At 43.0% G+C, this 21,928-nt stretch overlaps 1 protein-coding gene across 4 annotated transcripts; it reads left to right on the forward strand.

Moving 5' to 3' along the window:
* The first annotated feature begins 1,907 nt into the window (after positions 1–1,907).
* Positions 1,908–21,583, forward strand: LOC139748699 (BTB/POZ domain-containing protein 6-B-like). Of its 4 annotated transcripts, XR_011712798.1 has the most exons (7): positions 1,908–2,070; positions 11,330–11,481; positions 15,060–15,293; positions 16,059–16,154; positions 17,971–18,107; positions 19,555–21,163; positions 21,216–21,583. XR_011712798.1 is itself a non-coding variant. In XM_071662026.1 (6 exons), exons 2-6 carry the CDS (start codon positions 11,341–11,343, stop codon positions 20,228–20,230), a joined length of 1,284 nt encoding a protein of 427 aa, XP_071518127.1. In that variant the 5' UTR covers positions 1,908–2,070; positions 11,330–11,340; the 3' UTR covers positions 20,231–21,583. The 4 variants fall into 4 exon arrangements, 3 of the variants coding, with proteins under 3 accessions (XP_071518127.1, XP_071518138.1, XP_071518152.1); XM_071662026.1 differs by having other exon boundaries at positions 19,555–21,583; XM_071662037.1 differs by having other exon boundaries at positions 2,054–2,185; positions 19,555–21,583.
* The last annotated feature ends 345 nt before the right edge of the window (positions 21,584–21,928 follow it).

Below are 21,928 nucleotides of genomic sequence, written 5' to 3' on the forward strand. Positions count from 1 at the left end.
TAAGAACTTATCACGTATCGTATCATGATTCTGTATCATGATTCGCATATGTAACCTGAATGTCTCTTTGAGCCAGTTATTTCTCTTAGTATATCAAACGCACAATCAACACTGCAGTAGTTATTCTACGCCTGAAAAAAGAAAAAAAGATTGTATGTTTGAAATACGTATAAATCAGATTTCATGTTGTCTGATGACAGGTGATCATATATATAAAGGTTCGGAAACAGTGTGTAAATAGCCCCGGACGTGCGTGGATTTAAGTGAGGTACCTCCATCCTTTTACAATAAATCTTGTGGATTCAGTTGAGTGACAGATTCGACGCATAAATCAGGACCGCTTGTGAATCTAGGGAATAATATTTCCAATGGATATATGGGTCTGTGAGTCTATGTGAGTCGAAGCATAAATGTTTTGAATCATTGGTTCGAACAATAGCGAGAGTATGAGAGACCTGGTTTGCCAGAGGGTGAAGATGGATGAAGCAGAAGACTCTTGACACTTACTGGAACACAATTATTGGTTGCTATTGTGTCAGTCTCGGGAGAAGAGCTTCAGGATTTTAAATCAAATGACAAATTAAATTTGGTCATGTATGATAACCTAACCACCCTTCTCTCCTCAAGTTGAGGGACTCCTGATCAAAAAACTATCTAACTTGTACAACGGATCTATTAAAAAGACTCTTAATGTCATTTATCAAGTTATATATATATATATATATATATATATATATTTTTTATATATATATATATATATATATATAATATATATATATATATATATATATATATATATATATATATATATATATATATATATATATACACACACAAGAAGACTCATAGTATAGATAGAACACGAGACACGAAATTGTCCCAAAATCTCATCAGCAACATGGCACACTTGATCAGAGAGCCCAGCCGCAACAAAAGATGTGAAACTATTACCAAGAACATAACATTCGGCTTCGAGAAGTTGATCAACATTTCGAGGCAACGCCCTCACCTATGTCCACTGCGTCAGGTATGGAAGATGCATTAGTGTTATTTTAGTTTTATAAATACCCATTGATTGACTCCTCTATGTACTATATTGCTTTATTCAGTTTGATCGAACGTCTCTTGATTTAACCAAATGTCGAGAACCAATTCGCAGTTAATGGAATAGCCACAGGCTGTAGTAGCGACACAATGAACACGTCAAGCTCTCACCCAACAGATTTATACTTGCTTGTTCAGGATCTGTGATTTCGTCCCTGACCAAACCCCATCCATACATAAACAACCATGGAGTATACACATGCGAGTCTGTCAGTGAGAGACCAACCTTTCCATAAGGTATTTGTGTGTACGTGTGTGGGGTTCTACGTAGTTCTTATGTAAGCGCATGTTTGCTGTGAGGTGTGTGGTGTGTACGTACTTCTTTTGTGTGCTTGTGTGTACAATGTTTTCCTAATATTGTGAGTGTGCGTAGAGCAGGTATGTTACTGTGTTCGTATGTGAATTTCTGTACGTGTTTATGAGAGAGAGAGAGAGAGAGAGAGAGAGAGAGAGAGAGAGAGAGAGAGAGAGAGAGAGAGAGAGAGAGAGAGAGAGAGAGAGAGAGAGAGAGAGAGAGAGAGAGAGAAAAGTTATGTGACCAAGAACGAAAACGGGACGGGAGGGTAAACATGAGGCAACCTTTATGTCCCTGGGGGGTAGGGAGGAGAGTGGGAGTTGGTGTGTGTGTGTGTGTGTGTGTGTGTGTGTGGTGTGTGGTGGGTGGAGGCGACGTCGCGTGAGTGAACCAGAATGACGAGGAACCAATAGTGCGCAGGTAGGAAAGAAGGTAGGTAGGTAGGGGGCGCCATGAGACAGGTGAGTCACGCCACAATGAGTCACTGTGTGTGTGTGTGTGTGTGTGTCCCATGACCAAACCCCCCCTTGCTCACCAGTCCAGTGAGTTTGGTACCATGAGTCTGGTGAGTGAGGACGAGCGAACGCCCCTCGTCCACTGAACTACATGTGATACCCATTTCATCTATTTTCTGCCGAGTCTGTCGCTGATACACTCTCAAGCACAACAAGGTTCGCAAACAGAAGTTTTAACTTACGTATAATTTCGTGTGTTCGTGATTGTGTGTGTGTGTGATCAGTGACGTAACGTGTATATAACTACTTCTGCTAGGAAGGCAGCGTCTGGGTAAGTGTGAATACATGTTGACTTTGCCTTATAATATATATATATATATGTGTATCGTATAAGTTGACAATAATGAGCGTGATATAGTATTTGCTGATAGCTATGAGAAAAAATGAAACACGATAAGTTCCCAAGTGCATTTTCGTGTAATGATCACATCGTCAGGGAAGATACCGGAACGAGATAGAAGACTTAGAACAGTCAATGTATACATACAAGAGAAGCGGAGCTAAGACACCGGTGATACACTATGTTTGTGGTGATCAGGTATGGCATCATGCCTGTCACAAGATTCTATTAAGAGGACAAGACAAGAAACCGTTTACATATTATGTCTACAACAGAGCTGTCCAGATTATATAAACCTTCACTAACTTTACGTTGCAATTCTCTGTGTATTTAATAAGAGAAGATTCAATGATATTTCTCTTGGTCAAGGAGTTACTGGTTATAAATGAGTTAGCGTTACTCCAATCAATATGATAGTCATCATTTCTAACATGATTAAAGAAAAGTATTTGAATCTTGATTTTCCTCGCGTTTATCAGCACATATGTATACCCGACACAGATGAAGAGTACTGTGTGCTCCTACGGGTGAGGTAATCAATGCCACCGGGGTTTATTGATCATTCATTTCCAAAGTCTATCCACTTCCGATGATAATACAGCCTCGTCGTGGTGTTACCAATGGCGCTTTAGATTCGGCTTTTCTTTGTATATCAACTGTATATCAACTGTATATCAACTGTTCTACGTCTTCTGTACCGCTATTGTATCACCTCTGACGATGTGATTATTACGCGAAAGTGCACTTGGGAAGTTATCGTGTTTCATTTTTTGGTGCTAGGCAGACATATGAGGTCTTCCAAGTAATGAAACATTTTGACTGACGGAGCGAAGTATTTATGGTAGAGCGGAGACTTAGAAATGTTGAGAAGTAATTTCTTCCCTTGATTCAGTGAGTGTAGCAGAACGTTCTACCATCGTCAAGTGGCGTCAAGGTGAGCGAGTGTCTAGTAGATGGAGCAAAGTGATCGTCATTACCATTTAGTCACTTCTTCACTGAAGGGATGACTAACATATGAAATAAAAAAAGTGAATTTGTTTGTTCAAACGGCTTATATTATCTTTATCGTACCACTTGATGTTATCGGACTATTTCGAGTATGGTAGCTTAGAGGGTTAATCAGATTTCTTTGCAATGCTTACCTGGCAAATGACTCTATTATGGAGAGCCTTATAAAGGGTTAGCACTGCTGCTTTGTCGTCCTTCCCATTGCATTAGTCTCATTATGGGAGGGTTGGCTCAGGGCAAGAACCGATGATAACATTATGTGATGATGATGACGTAATCATCCCATTCACTTCAGCTTTAACAGGTCAGTCTAGGGGGTAACAAACATACCATATTCCAAATTGACGTGGAATCAATACCTGGCCTTTTATGCTTCCACATTCGGCCCCGGATGTTGGGTCTTGGTCGGAGTAGCGTACCATAAGACCACACTGTGTGTGTGTGTGTGTGTGTGTGTGTGTGTGTGTGTGTACTACGACGTATAGGTGTCATTGGCTGGGGGAGAGGTTACCGGTCCGCTATTTTGTAAATAACCCCGAGGTAAGTAATCTGGGGGTCTTGTCTACCCCAGGTGACACTCGTTTTCTGGGGTTTATCCGGGTGCGCGAGCGCTCACCTTCCCCACGATGTGTCTTTATTTGATTCTTCTAAGTTTGTTAAGACGTGATGGGAGGCGAGGCCGCGTGCTGGGACTGCGTGCAGTCTGCGCGTGTCAGTCGTGTCTGGGATGTTTACGACTCCCAATTACCTGTAACGTGTGGGGAAATTTCTTCCTTTTTCTTTTCAACATATTTTAATCGAATGGGGGCTTTCCCGTTGCATGGGTGCTGGGGGCACCATTCTAGTCTCAGAAATGGACCTAATAAGATTTTTATTTTTAGCTTTTGCTTTTTGTAATTCTATAAGGTGAATTTTATTACATTCTATCTTACAAAAGTGTATACTTCGGGTCATACTGAGAAGTCAGAGTACCTTATTTTCAAATATTTTGGTCTAGATAGTTTAGTTATCATTGATGATAATTCATAACGTTTCATGAACATTTCATTCATATACATTTGATAGTTATCAATTCTTTCTCTGGGTCATTTCGACTCCTGACTACCTCAACAGCCACAGATATTGTACAGTCCAACAACACCTTCCGCTACATTAGGGAGAGACCTTGTGATCAGTACAACATATCTAATTCTGCTGCTAACTAAGGAAAGGCTTCAGACAGTAGCAGTATTGGCATCTGGTTGAAGAATTAATTGGAGGTGAGGGCTATCAAGTCAGGGTTATTAAGACGTCAATATCAAATCATAACTTCCGATCGAAAAATCATGAACAGCTTCTTGTTTCATACAAAGCTCTGCTACCTTCTTAATCTCATGATCTCCCTTACATCCACACCACATGTATCTCACTCTTCCATACCTTCCATAATCATACTGTTTCTCATAACCTCCTTTTCTCATTTTACATATTTTTCATACAAGAGAGAGTTCAGGGAGCATATGAACCCCGAGTACCGGGTGTCGTGGGGTGTGGAAAATCCCAAGGGTACCACCTGACTCTGCTGTCAACAAGGAGAGCTCATGCAGTAACAGTCCCTGGCTTTACCGAGGACCCGAACACTTTACACAGATATGATTTTTCTTTTCCTTTTCATTTTGGTTATACGTTGGCCGTCTTCCTACTAACGTTTCTCGTTGAAGGACTATCTAGCTCGTCATCACTACCACCATACTACCACGGAGAAGATAAGATAAAGGGAATCACGAGCATTTCCGTATGGAAGGTCACACTGTGGCCAGACAAATAGCGAGATCAAATGCCTCGAGTTATCCTGAACCAATTCTCGTGGACTGAGAATCACTCCGCTTGAAGCACGAGTTCACTGGGAAGGGTTCAAGCTGACTCCTCACACAGGGTTATAAGACGTGGAGCGAGATGAAAATCTTTGGAATAAACATACGATCGTATTTGACTGACCTCATCGCTGACGCCAACATTCAAAAATGTCAAAGTTCAGCGTTCGTCTGCAGCGCTAGGCTGGCTACATATAGTACCAGTAGTAGGCAGGTTTAACATATACACACGCAGTATTGAGCAGGTCGCTCTCAGTGACGTTTGGGCCAGACATACTACGTCTTTGGCCACACCTGGTACAATAGGTGGATACATTACCGCCCGGGCCACCACACTCGATACCAGGCTGGTCACACGCAGTACCAGGGTTACCATACATAGCACCAGGTGGGCCACATACATACACTGCCGACTGCCTGGACCATGAAAGACATTAGGGCCTCTCTCTCTCTCTCTCTCTCTCTCTCTCTCTCTCTCTCTCTCTCTCTCTCTCTCTCTCTCTCTCTCTCTCTCTCTCTCTCTCTCTCTCTTGCAAACACACACACACACACACAACAGTGGCCGAACCCCAATAACTTCCACGCAAGTCACACAGCACAAAACAGACCACACAAAGGAAACACATACAGACAGTGCTGATCGAACCTCATATACACTTTCAAGTGGACCACTGAGAGTACCAGGGGTACCAGACAAAGTATCACATACACTATAGGTCGAGCTAGACACATAGAGGCTAATTGGTCGAAACATAGTACTAGAAGGCTACACACAGCACCAGGAGGCTACACACACTACATGGTCAAACACAGCATCAAGCGGGCCAAACATAACATCAGGTGGGCTAAAAAAACATGTGCTAGGAGGCTACACATAGCACTAGAAGAGCCAAACATAGCACCAGGAGGGCCAAACATAGCACCAGGAGGGTCAAACATGCACTAGGAGGCTACACATAGCACCAGGAGGGCCAAACATAGCACCAGGCGACCACACAGTCTGGAGACAGGGTGGGGGCGGCGGTGGCGCCCAGTCGACGCTCGCCTCAACTGGAGTGGTGTTGGGGGATGGTGGTTGTGGGGGGATGGCATCGATCAGCAGGTCCGTCATGTGATCTATTAAGTTGGCGACTAGCGACGCGCGCTACGCTACGGTTGGGAGACGCGCGCTCGATAGTGGAAGGCGAGCGTAATGGTAGTGGGAGTCGTATATGCGATAGTGGGGGGAAGTGCGTACATAAGTTTGAGGCGTGCGTAAGGTAGTGAGAGACGTATAAAGGCGTGCGAGTCAAGTCAGTGCCCATATATATAGACAGTAGCGTGCATAGAATTGTTCACGAATTTCGGCGGGAGTGAAAAACAAGTCTTTTGTTATGTGCCAGGTCGTAGTCAATGGGAAAATCATGAGAAGGTACAGAGTTCCAAAGCTTCGAGGTGCACTAAGAGAAACAGTTATCAAAACGACCCATCTTTGAGTTCCCAAAAGCTACATAGTAATCACATGACGCAGCAGCTTGCCGAGCACTGCCTGGTCTAGCTAGTGGTGGGGGGTACACAAGCAGCCAGCTCTGGGGAGAAAAACCAAAGTAGTACTTAAAGAAGAGAGACTCTGAACACCGTTTTGTAGACACAGAGGTTAAATAAGTTCAAACGTTTTGCACACAACAATTCCCAGTTTTCGATGTCTTAGAATAGGCAAAGACAATATGCTCTGGTATAGTATTAGAACCAAGTCTAATGCAATACGGCGTCGAACTCCTGGGTTGGTTTGAATGCTGGACAGGAGCCGAGTGAAGTGGAGGGTTGAGGTACAATCTCTCAGGGCGCTGAGGTGATGCAGGGAGGTTAAGGCAGTATAATTCAATGGTTTCATACTTCAGTGTCATCCGTGAAGTGTTGCACGAGAAGGCACAGTGGCTCCTCCATCAAACATGATTACTAAATATCGTTCTAATTATTACATGTTTACGTAATAAACCCAGGCCTTACCAGCCATGATCAACCCCACTCTAATTCAATCTAACACTAAGACTCTTAAGAACTTGGGAGTAAAGCATGATGACGAGAAACCAATAACTGCACCAGACGCGGTATTGGAACCGAAGCCCATTAGAATTTCTACCGAGCACTTGACTCGCGAGTTAGCGGAGGGGATCCTGTTAAAGCACACTTGTCCTGGTAGCTGCTGAATCGAGCGAGATTTTCTCGGTTCCCGGATTTTCAGAAGAGTTGGTTAGCTGAACGTTTCAACCTGATGACTAGTTCGTAGTTTAGAGAACCGAGAAATTTTTGCTTCATTCGATACATCCATATATACACTGTAACATACTGTACTCAGATACTAGGTGATTCTTTCAAGTAATAACACTTATGTGACCTGTCACTTGACATAGAATATCTGACGCAGGCTCTCGCTGAATCTCTCAGCAACGGAGTGAGAGAAAACGAGTGGTGTATAACAGTTCACTTCTATCGCTACCAAGCATCAAAACACACCACCAAAGTCGTCGATGACTAAAGCCATAGATTTTCAATACGTTCTCGTCATCCTTCAGCTAGTGAATCTTAAATACAACTGCTTCTCTATCTAAAGCGTGTCGGACATGAATATAGTGTGTTTTGTAATGGTGTTCTGTGTGCTCTCTCTCACCGCCATTGGCGCCATATACATAATTGCCACATTATACCTAATGATAATGACTTACTCAACATTTTGTGAGGTGCACGAGTGTTTATACTTGCAATGAAGCCTTGTCGCTGTGATCTGTAAGTCATAGGCATTGCCTGAACAGCTCCAGCAGTGCCTGACTCTTACCTGGACACCATATCTTGGGTTGTTCAGTGACCGGCCACCATACAGGCACTATACCCAGATATCATGATCTATGATACGTTACACCATATCTTTGGTTTTCTAGGCGCTACAAACACACCATAAATGTTCATCCAGAAAATGAGCGTCATACCCTACTTTATCCAGGACCTTAACCCCATATTCTAGTTTTATACAGTACTTAGACACCATACTGTTTCCTCTGTGAGACCTCATCTCTTCTCACTTGGTCATCCTGATGATAGATACCACACTTGGCGTGACCTGAAACATGATATCATACCTTTGACCTTTACCAGACACTATATCATTGTTTATAAAGATACCGAGTACCATACTTCTTGTTATCCAGGATCCGTACAACCATACCATTGGCCTCTGGCCATCTAAGATACGGACAACCATAACATTGGCTGTTTTGTTATTCTTTACCTTAGAGAGCATTTCCTTGGCTATTTAAGGCTTATGCAGTAAGCTCCCCTTCATCTAAAACCCCATATTCTTGATTGTCGAGGTTTCGCACAGGCTAAAGTCTGGTTATCAAAAATACCAGGAACCATATCATGGTTGTCAACCATATTCTTGGTTATTTAGAACGTGGACAATATACTCACAGGTACCTGGAAACTGAACACCACACTTTTGGCTAGTCAGAGACTAAAACTTGCACTCCTGCAATAAAGGAACCGAATAACCACATCTTTTATTTTCCAGGACAAAGGGAACCACAGACTCCTCTATTTTCCAGGAACTGCTTTGCCTTATCCTTGGCTGTTCGGGATCCGGACATTATGCTCTTTGTTTCCCAGGGTCTGGATACATCGCTCTTGGTGCTGCAGATCCGGGGATCATACTCTGACATCTACGTCTCTGACACACATAAATGACTTGGGATCCCCACCACAACTCTCTTGCTTGGTACGGATGTAGACATCAAAATTCAATCATGTCAAACTAGAATGCTCTGCACGAAACACAAGCACCATACGTTTCGTCGTCCATGAGAAACGAACAATATATACACACTTATGGTTGTTGAAGATCCATTTGGCTGATACTATAATTTTCCAAAGCCAGATAAGCAATATCTCCATTAGCCAAAGGCTCAAACTATAAACTCAATTACAACTATGTCGTTTCCATGAATACGGTTCAGATGAGGGGGGTGAGGTAGCCCTGGTGTGAGGGTGTTTAGCGTATCTTCTATCGACGGGAAATTACAGGAGGATAGTGAAGGTGGAATGAGGTAGGAGCATGAGGGAGATGTACAAGGTCGTTTCATCGATCTAGCCACAATCAGAGAAACGGATGAGGTCACGTGAAGTGGTTACGTAGGTGTGGTGTGTGTAATTACTTTTTTGCAATTACTTATTTGTGCGGTTCGGAAATGAGGTCCCATTTCTTATGTGTGTGTGTGTGTGTGTGTGTGTGTGTGTGTGTGTGTCTGTGTGTGTGTGTGCGTGTGTGTGTGGTTAATCAGGACACTGCACTCCACCCATGTTTACACCCAACGAACACAATTAACGTAGCCTCAGTACAGACAATCATGTTTTTACCCCACATGCATAGCAGGTCCCACCCACACCAGCAGGGGTCCAGCCACCACCATCAGTACCACTGCTATACCTTGATAACTTCCCCTTACAACTGTATGCCACAACCAAACCCTCTCTTAACCAAATCTTCCTCTTTATCTTGACAACCACACTCTCGTCCATACCATGATAGAGAGCCACCTCCCTACCCACCTAGCCCAGGCTACCCAGCCTTTTGTTTCATAACCAGAGTAATCTTTCTGCTACTAGACCCAGCGTTTCCATCCACCCCACACAACTAGCAAGAACTCCATATCCTCACAAAGACAGCTTTCTTCTTCTTCCTCATCTTCGAGAGACGCCACCGCTTCTCACAACCATTATCATCACTATCACTATAACTTTGTAACGACTCCCTCTTCACCATCATGACCATCCCCATCTCTCCTCCTCACAACTATAACTCATCTCCTTTCCCTAACAACCAACAACTAAATCTCCCAGCAGAGATATCTCCCTGCCCTCCTAACCATACCTACCTCCGCGCCTCGCAATCAGCTTAACATCCTCACCTCATAAAATAACTCCCCCTCGACCCTACCCTCATTATCAGAGCCAACCTCCTACCCCTTGCAACTGTAGCCACCTCCTAACCCTTACAAGCGGAGCAGCCACCTGTGCCTCTGGCCTGTGGCCAGGGTCAGGAACATCTATCCTTACGCTTGGCGATACACCGACCAAATAATTGAATTACTTATGATTATAGATTACAGGCGGCCGAGTGGCCCTCTCTGGGCAACCTCTGTCCCTACTACTGACAGTCAAGGATGTAGATTTAGCACCAAACGTGTCTCCAGGGTAGATAGCAAGGTACTCTACAACACCATAAGGCGATTGTTCCATGACATGTAGGTGAAGGTCTCTGCTAACTAGCTCACTGAACCACATACATCCTCTCCCTTCCACGTCGTCTGCTTACTTGACGCAGAGAAACCTTCCTGTTGACCCACTATGACATGTTTCTGCAGGTTTCTCAGCCAAGTAGAACATTTCGTCTCAGTCAATTCCTTATCCAAGAGGCTCTTTCCTGCCATCCATCTGACTGAACTATATAAATTACATCCATTATCTAAACCTCACGATGCTAGTCAGGCACCTCAGTAAACTTTGAGAAACCTTCCTGATGATATATTCAATAAACCAAGAATATTGATTGACCTAGTCCTGTTGATGGTCTTCGTAAAGACAGATACATACCTTCCTCTGAGCTAAATGGTCTACTAAACCAGTAGAAACCTTCGTACTCTTATAGACGATAAGCCAGAGAAGTTTTCTGATAACTAAAAACGATAAAGTAAGACAAGTTTTGTAATACCTCACTCGCTAAAACGAGAGAATATTCCCACCTCACTCACTGATCTAGATGCAACCTCCTCGCTAAGCAAGAGCAACCTCCCGTCCCTCTACGAACCCATTTAGTAGTGAATCACAGGAAATCTTATTCACTCATTCAGTAAGTCAATAAACGTTTTTACTCAATGAACAAAAGCTTATTGTTACCTCTTGACCCTGATGATACCGTCTTGTGTTACGTATTACATCGCTACGGGAAATTGAGTACCTGAGTCTCACATCATATATCCGACTTACTCCCATCACCTTTGATGAAGGTTTCGTCATCTTGCCGGAGAGGGAGGTGCGCTGCAAATGAATCATTTCATATCTACGGAGTCGTGGAGAAGGTGAGTTACTACTAACGTAAAACGCAGACATTCTGAGTTACGACTTCGTCATTCTCAACCTCTGACGTAGATAGAGGTTTCAAACATCGTCATCTTCCCTGCAGGAGAGGTCGTCATGAGCGGGAACACCAGCGGGGTGAAGTCATCCTGGCAGGGTCAGCTGAGCAGCCCAGGACAGCGCCTCGCCTCCCTCTGCCAGTCCTCCCGCCTGGCCGACCTCACCATCACCTTTGCAGGACACGACAAGGCCATCAAGGTAATGTCACACTGTGTCAGATATGCTACACACAGTTATCACTGATGATGATTCTTCCTGCGTACAATAGTAACGATTAATTAATTGATTTTTGTACCGTAACCCCGGCAAATTTGTTGTGCACCCCATGTTCCTCCTGTGAGCGGTAGCGCAAAAAGGATTACTATAGAGGTCACAAAAGGGTCTTAGTTAGACCCCAGTGGGTTGATATTACATGGAGTGTTCCAGTTCCTTGTAGAAGTTTCGTTCTATACAGAGGGCATCCGTCCATTCCACTATGGATTACCCTCATTTCAGCTCTCATTCATAAGATATGTAGACGCCTGTCCCTCTCCCTCCCCATACTCATTTCTCCGAAGACGTGGATTACATAAGGCGCCTTTTACATATTCCAGTGCTATCGATTTCACTGTCACTTCACAATGTCTCCATTACGCATTTTCTCTGCTTCTCGTCCCTATTCTTCTATTCGTTATATTTCAGTGTTCCTTCAGCGTTTCTAGAATACAGGAACCTTCTAATTTATTATGACTTTCATTTACCACTTCGACCCTCTGGCTTCAGTGCCAAAGCATCGCATAATTTCATACACAGGCTACTCCTTCCCAGCCCTCATCAATACTCCTCATGTCCTGCCCCTGTGTCAAGGTATTTCGTATCGCTTGATCCCATTCTCACTTTCCTATTGACCATTCCTTTGTTACTTTCTTATGACTTCATAACAATTCCTCCCTCACAGAAATATAACTGTAGATATCTTTTATGTATGTGACCTGGCTGACTTACCTTAATCTATTATTATGGCTCGCTAGAAGGACTGGACTCACCCTTGAATGTGCTCACGGATGACGCCAAGGTCATGAGGCAAGCCAAGTGATGAGGTAGCGAATGTGTGGACAACATACAGGAGTTGAGAGAGTTTTATGTAAGTGGAAATGGGCGTGAGTGATGGGGGGGGGGGGGGGATGATGGGTGTAGATCTCCGTCACTATACCATAGAAATACTATATTATAAATATGTTACAACATGATATAACACACACACACACACATACACACACATACACACACACCCACACACACACACACACACACACACACACACAGTCTGTCTGTCTGTCTGTCTGTCTGTCTCTCTCTCTCTCTCTCTCTCTCTCTCTCTCTCTCTCTCTCTCTCTCTCTCTCTCTCTCTCTTATCACTGATAATCATAATCCTTTCGAGGCACAATGAGGGAATTTCAACGAAGGGCAACATGACTACTAGAGACATATACACGAGCATTACCTCGCCAGGTGTGAGGCATATATGCTGACTATGCTGGCTAGCAACACATTCCTGAATCTCGTATTCTTTTGTGAATCATCTGCTTCGCTGTCGAAAATTACAGACCTTTTATGTTCAAGCTCGGAAGGCAAACTATTTAGAGGAAAAGATTGAGAAAAATGAATATTTTGTAACAATAATTTTCACAGAATTAATAATAAAAGGTGATTAGGGGGAATTCAGGAAATGAGTCGTATTTGCATTCATAAACTGTAAAATATGTGGTGTTTTGCTGTGCAGCAGAATGAAAACATTTTCATTTTCCCCCATTACAAAATTCTTTGCCTTACATGAAATGTTCATTAATATCACTCTGATTAAACGATAATTTTGTTCTTTAATTAGATTTGATAACTGGATGGCCAAAAATAGATCTCAGATTATGATTATAATTTTTTTTTTGTTTTGCGTGGTACAGAATAAACTTGAGTGTGATCAAACGCCAACTGATGTACTACGAGACACGTGGGGAGTTCTATACATAGCGCCAAACACTTGGACCTTCTTCAACATTCTCTTGAAGAGGATGTCAGAGTCTGGTAGGAAATATACGCACTTCCCTAGATATCTTTCTTCATTTCCCAGCATGTGTTCTGTAGTTCTATATTCATTAAGTGATATACTTGATGAAGTTTTATAAGCGTAGTGGGGAATTCCAGTAATTAAATGAAGTAAAGTTGTGGCATTTCCAAATATACGAATTTTTATTCCAAGTTGTTGACATGGCTGCTGCAGCGCAGGTCTGAGTGGTGGATGAGGAGGAGGTGGGTGGCAGTGGTGTGAGGTGTGTGTGTGTGTGTGTGTGTGGGTCAATGGTGCAGTTGCCACCTTTACGTCCTCCCACTTCGGGGGCCGACACACGCTGCGTCCTCCTCCTCCTCCTCTTCCTGCTGCTAGCAACACTAGGCTGAGTCCTGGGGTCGTCCTGGCAATACCCCTAGAAAATTGAATGTTTTGTTTCCCTTGTGCTACGTTATAAACCTTTGTTATTGTAGTTCAATCCGTCGAGCCTCAGTCTGAAGATTTATATCAAATGTTTATGCTGCGAAGATATGAACAGTAAGACTTCGTGGTGTAGCAGTTACTGTTATTGACCATGAAGCGTTCATGGGCCGACCATGGTCGAGTCCGCATAAGTTCGAATCCTGGTCGCGGCACTTGGTACGCAGTCAATCCAGCTGTTCAACTTCCTGAAGGGACTGGTTAATATAATGATTACGCGGCTAAAGTCCTTCATGGAATTTTTGAGTCTTATTACGAATTCCATCATATGACACACGGGATAACGATGAAATGGCATTTGAGAGGGATTTCTATCCGTCAATCTCTGAGGTCCATCACTGACATCTCTTCTGTGACAAGACATCTTATCTATTGAGCTGAGTCACCCTTCACTCTGGGTGAATGACGAGTATTTCACATGATTCATGAACCAGTCTTTGTTCGCCACTGAAAGGATTGATTTGTATGAATTGATAAAAGAAAAAAATAATGTCTTTTTCCCCCCCTTGTTGTTTGCAGTCCAACTCACCTTTTACATTCATGTTGCATAAAATATTGAGAGTATTAGCACTATAAACTCTGGCTAAAGGTACACCATTGTATAAACTATAAAAACATATCATTAGATAAGTCAAGCTGCTTAGTTCAATAAAAGAGAGATAAGAGGAATGAAATCCCACTGCAGAAAGGAAAAAAAAAGAGGATTAATCTTCAGAGGAAAGAATGAAACACTTTGTGTCTCTCAGACTGTAGGACAATAACAAGATCTGGAAATCATCCCGACTCACGTGGAAACTGAAAATGCCTTTTCATTCATTACACCAACACATCCATCATGAAACCGTCTCACCATATCTTCTATGTCTGGTTTCAGAGGGGAAAAGCTGCGATGATATGATGTATGTGACATAAGAGCATTGGATGGATGCTCCTGAATCCCTTGCCAACGTCGAAATACAACGTATGTATGATCGATGCCGGCGTCCCGACAACATTATAAATTATCATAGATGCCGACATGACACGGGGTCAGCTTACCCTAGTCATGACCATCTCAGATGAAAGATAGATAGTGTAAGAAAAAAATAAAGATAAGATAAAGAAAATCAAACTTCCTTGGGCGTTTGTAAACTCTTGAGAAGTTTAAGAAAAGGTTTGTAGCAAGACGGGGAGAAGATGAAAGAAGGAAGTACACACTCATTTTCACTTCTGATTCATTTTCACATATCATGTTCCCCTGACGTTCTTCTAGGCCCATCGGTTGGTTCTCGCCATGAGTTCGCCCGTGTTTGAAGCCATGCTCTACGGTCCTCTAGCCGAGGGTCTGGACCTGAACATACACGACGATCCACCAGAGGCCTTCGAGTGGTTGCTGGAGTACATGTACAAGGGTCAGACCCACCTGCCGACTGTGCCGCTCACGGTGCAGATATACCAGCTGGCCAGCAAGTACCAGATAGAGGCGCTCATGACTCTTTGCTCAGAGGTAAGTCCGCACTTGTGTACCAAGGAGGATGTTGGCAGAACAGAAATCGTGTCTCAAAAGTAAGTCGGGATCTCACTTCTTACCTCGACTTCAAACATGATGAAATTGGTATGAACTGGTATACACATACACAAGAGTACTGAGTACCCATGAATATGTGTATGGCAGTTTAAGACACTGAATACCCATTGGTATGACAGTTTACGAGATGTACTTTTGAGTGTTTATGGTAACTAAAGGTAGATAAGCAATTTCAAAAGAGTCTGTATATAGTAGTTCTTCCATATTTCAATAATATTTGATATATCATATTTCTTTCAGTCACATGATTTCCACCTACAGTGTTTACATTACCAATATATTAAGTATGTGACTGCTTTATTGTAAATGCTTCTATTATTTGACAAGTTTTCAGTCTGAAGCCCATATCCCATACTATTCAGTAGAATCACATTTTATGAAGTGGCTAAGATTCCAACCTTCTGCTTGAAAGTAATTCTTGTAGAGAAAACTATCAATACATTGAATATACAGCGAGAGAATACGTCAAATCATAACATGTATACGTATATCATCATGCATTTCATCATGTATGTATAACTATCTACTGATTAAGAAGAAGTATGGCTCGCTCGCTGTTTGACAGCCTGAAAAAACAATCATGAAAGACACATTCATAACAACATTCCTTGGGCTTTGACTAGTCCCGAGTCGTTTGTTCTTCTGCAACTTTCACGAGACTCAGACCCTGTGTTACCCTTCCAGCACCTGCAGGCAACACTGACGGCCTCCAACCTGCCGGAGATGTACGACACGGCGGTGCTCCTCGAGGACTCCAAACTCCTACGTCATTGCTCTCAGGTAGGATGAGAATCCTTATCACTTAGTCAGGCCTTAACCAGGTCTTAATCAGGTCTTAACCAGGATTGTCAGTGTAATATCCGTAAATTAATATATGTACCTTCCTTACGGCTTGATCTGTAAGTGTGAATCATTTTGTCTACTGTATCATTTAAGTAGTGTTATCAAAGTGGGCACACACACACACACACACACACACACACACACACACACACACACAGAACTCCCGTCCCCCTTAAATTTCTCCTTGGTCTATCCTCTGCCGGAATGAAGTGTAAGTAGGTGACATGACCTTAAGCCACTGGAGTCCAGATTGTCACTACCAGGAGGGTGTGTGTGCTGGGGAAGTGTACTCACCAACCTTCCTCTTTCCGAGACTGATGTAGACTTTGAAGGCAGTCATCGTCCTGAGCTTCTAAGGAGGAAAAAAAATCCTTGTCATAAAAGCTCAGTTGTCTTGTCTCCATCAGCACATAGGAGTCCTCGACCTCGGACGGTCCACAGACGCAAGGCGAGAGCAGTAGTTGCCCGAGGCAATAACACAACAACGTCAGGTGATGCCATACTGAAAAGGGTTACCTTCCATGCAATGCTCTCGTCCCTCATAAGAGATTTTCCGATAGCGATTCGTCTAATCGTAGTTAAAGATCAGACAAGGGATGATAATCCTTGCAAATATCCTCACACTACTGCTTGTAGACTCTCACTATACTGAAATCAGCGTTTCCATCTTCCCTCTACAAAGTAGTGTAGACCAGACAGTAGCACAACTCAGACCTCCGGAACTACCAAGAGGTAAATCCTGGCCTCTTGTGTCGCCTCGTTACTGGTTGATGGGTGTTAGAACTGGCGTCAACGATCCACAATGCCTCTAACAGGACGAGTGGATATTCGATTACGATCTTTATTTCATTTTCTCTTAAAGCACTTAATGGTCTTGCTTTATCGTGTTCATCTCAAACAACACAAACGATGATTAAAGTCTCTTTGATGAGTGGTTGATGTTAAGTAATTTCTTGGATGTGTATGTGTTTTATGCACCTGCTAACCTGGTCCTCTGGCCTCGTTGGTTGCCAATAAGGTTGGTAAATACGACGTCATTCGCTGGTGGATATCAGGACTTGTTCCCACGGAATATAGGACAGGATGGTCGCACATATGATGAGATTCTAAAGGGCGAAAGCAGTGGATGGCCTAGTGGTAGCAGGCTGATTCTTACTTATTGAGGCGACGGTTCGAGTCTCATTGTTGCAGGAAGCTGGATGATTTCTAGGACATGTGTTTATGCATTTACTTCCATATAGATAGATACAAGTATAGATAAATACTTGGATAGGTACCAGATGTATAGATAGGTAGATAATGAAAAAATAGAAATGTTACATATATCTACAATAGGTATTTTTTGTATTTGATTGCCTTTATATTTACTTGTCTGATTATCATTTTTATCTGTCTTCCCATCTCTCTCTCTCTCTCTTCTCTCTCTCTCTCTCTCTCTCTCTCTCTCTCTCTCTCTCTCTCTCTCTCTCTCTCTCTCTCTCAATAACAAATTCGTATCAATATCTTGCATAGACTAAATTCGTATATGTGTGTGTACGTGTACGTGTGCGTGTGTCTGTTATTTATTGCTCTTCTATGTTTTCGTTTCTGTATATGTACGAGTATACTTGCTTAGAGAATCGATGGATCGTCCTCACACGCACTTTGTATCAAGGCTCCACTCCATCATGTACATATACCTCTCGTATCATCCATCTCCAGCATCGTTAACAACAACACATGAGTTTCTAAGACATGACTGTTATTGGCCCAGGTCGTGAACCACTCCCCCACGGCTGTGCTCTCCTCGCCTGAGTTCGGCCACCTGAGCAGGAGCGCCCTGAAGCATCTCCTCCAGCATCCGCTACACATTACCACTGAGGTCGTCCTGCTTCGTGCCCTCCTCAACTGGTAAGGTCATCCTGTTCCGTCCTTTTCCCTGGAATAAGAATTCCTAAACGAATTAATCCCTTCGTCTCTTTTCTCGCTTGGAAAAGGATTAATAGACAATTAATCCCTGTGTGTCTTCTCTCTTGGAAAGGGATTCACAGACAAATTAATCCTTTCGTCTTTTCTCGTTTGGAAAAGGAATAATAGACATGTCAATCCTTGCGTGTCTCCTCCCTTGGAACAGAGGTCATAAACATATCACTCCCTTCGTATCTTCTTGTTGGGAAAAGTTCTCATCTTTTATACAAACGATTCTCTCCCTCCTCTCCCATGTTGATGATCATGTAGCTGGGAAGGGTATATTTTTGTCACACAGTTGGGTACAAATATGAGTCCTCATGTTCATCATATTTGTCTGTGATTTGATGATATGTGGCTCACAATATCATACATCATTGAACACGAGAGAAAGGTTTTCATACAAAACTATTTAATTCATGCGATGTGAGTACCGTTAAAAAGTATTTAATCATTATGAAGTTACAATTTTTAACATAATGGTAAATCTATTGTTCTTGCACTGTGAGTCTGTTACAGTGATATCTAGATATGCAAATGATAATCATATAGTAAGATAGTACTCTTAAAGCCTCCGGAGAAATCTTTATAACTGAATAATACTCGTCCAACCAAACTACTTTACTTTTATGGCATCGATTGGAAAAGCAAGAAAGATTTATCTGCAGCATAAGATTCTACCGCCTAACAGTCTCGGATTGAAGCAAATTCATCTTCCCTCCACCGTTATCTCCTGCCACCTGAGATCACTCGCCTCCAAGTTGCAGCTCATCTCCAGGACTGCATCCATATCGATCCTGTACGAGATCGAACAGTCCCATCACGACCGTTTGTGAATATGATCACTGATTAGTTGGCTGTGTATGTTGATCGCAACCTTTGTAAGTGTGACGAGAGAGAGAGAGAGAGAGAGAGAGAGAGAGAGAGAGAGAGAGAGAGAGAGAGAGAGAGAGAGAGAGAGAGAGAGAGAGAGAGAGAGAGAGAGAGAGAGAGAGAGAGAGAGAGAGAGAGAGAGAGAGAGAGAGAGAGAGAGAGAGATTCTCATGTATCTATTCTTTGATCTATATTCTTTTACTCAGTTTCCTCTTGTGATCAGAGAAATGTTTCACAGAAGCACTTCTCTCTCGTGAGAGGGGAACAGCCACACCAAATGAATCACAAACCAGTTTAGGACAACTGGCAAGTTATAAAGTTTGGGTGTCTGTCTGGCGTCATTTGTAATTCTAATGCGGTTGTGTTGAATAAAAGTTAACTGAAACAACGAAAAAGTTATCTGGAGCTTCTTGACAATGAATCCCTAACCTGATATCTTGAGATTGTTTCTGAAACATGAATACATTAACTCCTGTTGAGAACTGTCTATATACATCTTTTTCTCTCCCTCACACAGGGGCCGATGCCAGAAATCGACAACATCTCTTCGTAAGGTGATCATGGATTTCCTCCCGATGGTTCGATTCCTGGCCATGACGACGGATGAGTTCGTGGAGAACGTGATGCCAGCCGGGGTCCTCACCCTGGAGGAAACGAGTGCCATTCTCATGAACATCAAAGAGGTGAGGGACGTCCCCCTACCCACACTCTGCTGCCAGATAAGGGAGAAGAGGCTCTGCTACGACGACAGTCTCCTGAGGAGTGTCACTCTCCACACCTTACACAGGTTTCCCAGGTCGAAGAAAAGTGCACGGGGCAGCATCTTCGTCCACAGCTCGCAGGAACAGATCCTGATAATGAATATGAGGGTGGTAGGGACCATCCAGCTAGGGAAGCTGGAGTGTAAAGCCATCAACCCAACCTCGGGCATCGCCACAGTCAACGTCAAGGATGGTAGTGGCAACGTGTTGCATACCGCCACGACCGAGGGTAGCGTGGTAGACTTTGAGGAGCCTGTGACGCTCAACCCTGACGCTTCCCACAGCGTCACCGTCTGCCTGGAGGGACACTGGCCCAGGGGGGAGATGGGAGACTTCATGGCCGCAGAGGAGGAGGTCAGGGTCGAGGGGAAGATGGCCTATACAGAGGGACGCCTTGGCTCCGTCACTCTCTTCTTCTGGTCATTCAACTGACGAGTGAATAATGTGTGCAGTGAAAGATTGAGGGACTGTCAAACAGCATGACATACAGCTGAACAGAGCAATAAAAACTGACTTATCTTACCGTCTAGTTGATGTTACTTTGTACTCGATAGCCATAGAAAGTAAGATTTTGACTGCAGACTTTTCTATTTCATTATTCTTCTGTAGATAAAAGTGATTTTTTTTTTTTACATAATTCTCTTCAGATTGAGAGAGAGAGAAAAGAGAGAGAATAGTTTAGATAGATTCAGTGGGCAGCTGTATTTCAATTCACATCAAGTATCAAATCTCAGGAAACTCTGCCTTGCTATGCAAGACACCTCCCCAAGCCTCAGTCTCAGTTGTATAGAGCAAGGAGCCATTTTGTGGTAAGGCTCGTCATGTACACACATGTCCGGTGAGCTGTGTTATAGACATGCTAGACGAAAATACAAGGCTGGGAGACGGGGCAACATGAATGTAAAAGTCTCTCCGCTTAATGCATAGATAGTCACACACAGAGACAGGCAGACAGACAGACAGACACACACACACACACACACACACGCACACATACAGAAACACACTCACACAAACAAAATCAAACACACATACATACATATATACATACATGCATACATACATACATACATACATACACACACTTACACACACTTACACACACACACACACACACACACACACACACACACACCAGCAGCAGCAGCAGCAGCAGCAGACCACGTTACACAATATATTCAATGAGTTTCTCATAACAAGAGATGACAGTGAGTCGCAGAAAGTGTTTTGCCTTCCCCGTGGAATCACGTGTGTTATCATGTGCTGAATATGTTCCTCCGTGAGAAGACGCTGAGGATGTCACTGCCAGGCATGAATCACTGCTGGTCACTGCCAGGCAAGACTCCCTGCAGGCTGGTCACTCCTGCATGACTCACTGCTGGTCACTCCTGCATGACTCACTGCTGGTCACTGTCAGGCATGACTCACTGCTGGTCACTCCTGCATGACTCACTGCTGGTCACTGTCAGGCATGACTCACTGCTGGTCATTACTGCATGACTCACTGCTGGTCACCGCCAGGCATGCACGAAGTTGATTAAATGTTATCCAGATTCCCAGGTCTGGGGTTTAGCCTTTATCTATGTAAAATTTTACACTATATTCTTTTTTTATAGATAGAATACCATGTATAGACATGCATTTAGAATTTCTGACTGGCCAGCCTGTCATGTATATATATAATTGTCTTTTCTATCGCCATACTTGTTTCCAATCTGTAATTTAAGCTGATTGTGCGCTTTCAGCGGATGTAAAATATTGCCATAAAATCATTTGTTTCCTATTTTTGCCATTCGTTTTTCCATACTCTCCAAAACCTTCCTATTCCAACAAAAAGAAAAGAGACATATCTTTATGGATTCGAATCTTACTGATAAATGTCGATGTTTAGTAATTATTTTTTTCACTGATGATGTTTTGTCATTATTTATTAACCTAATATAAGGAATTCGTTGTAGAGAAAGCCTTTGGTTTTCACTGGAAACAAATGTGCGAGGAAATACACATCTGCTGGAAACCCCTTAACCTCACTCTGTGAGCATCGTGAGAGTGTGCAGTTGGATTAGAATTATCCTTAACGTCTGAAGAAGGTGTTGGAAATTCTTCAGCCTTGGTGGATGTTGTTTGACA

This window comes from Panulirus ornatus, chromosome 1 (genome assembly GCF_036320965.1).
Source record: "Panulirus ornatus isolate Po-2019 chromosome 1, ASM3632096v1, whole genome shotgun sequence".
In the NCBI taxonomy this organism is placed as follows: Eukaryota; Metazoa; Arthropoda; class Malacostraca; order Decapoda; family Palinuridae; genus Panulirus; species Panulirus ornatus.

What these genes read in the sequence shown, in the direction of transcription:
- LOC139748699 (XM_071662026.1), top strand. Translation starts at nt 11,341, where the DNA reads ATGAGCGGGAACACCAGCGGGGTGAAGTCATCCTGGCAGGGTCAGCTG. An exon ending in TCATGACTCTTTGCTCAGAG is followed by an intron (nt 15,294 to 16,058) that starts GTAAGTCCGCAC and finishes TTACCCTTCCAG; the next exon opens with CACCTGCAGGCAACACTGAC. An exon ending in TCCTACGTCATTGCTCTCAG is followed by an intron (nt 16,155 to 17,970) that starts GTAGGATGAGAA and finishes TTATTGGCCCAG; the next exon opens with GTCGTGAACCACTCCCCCAC.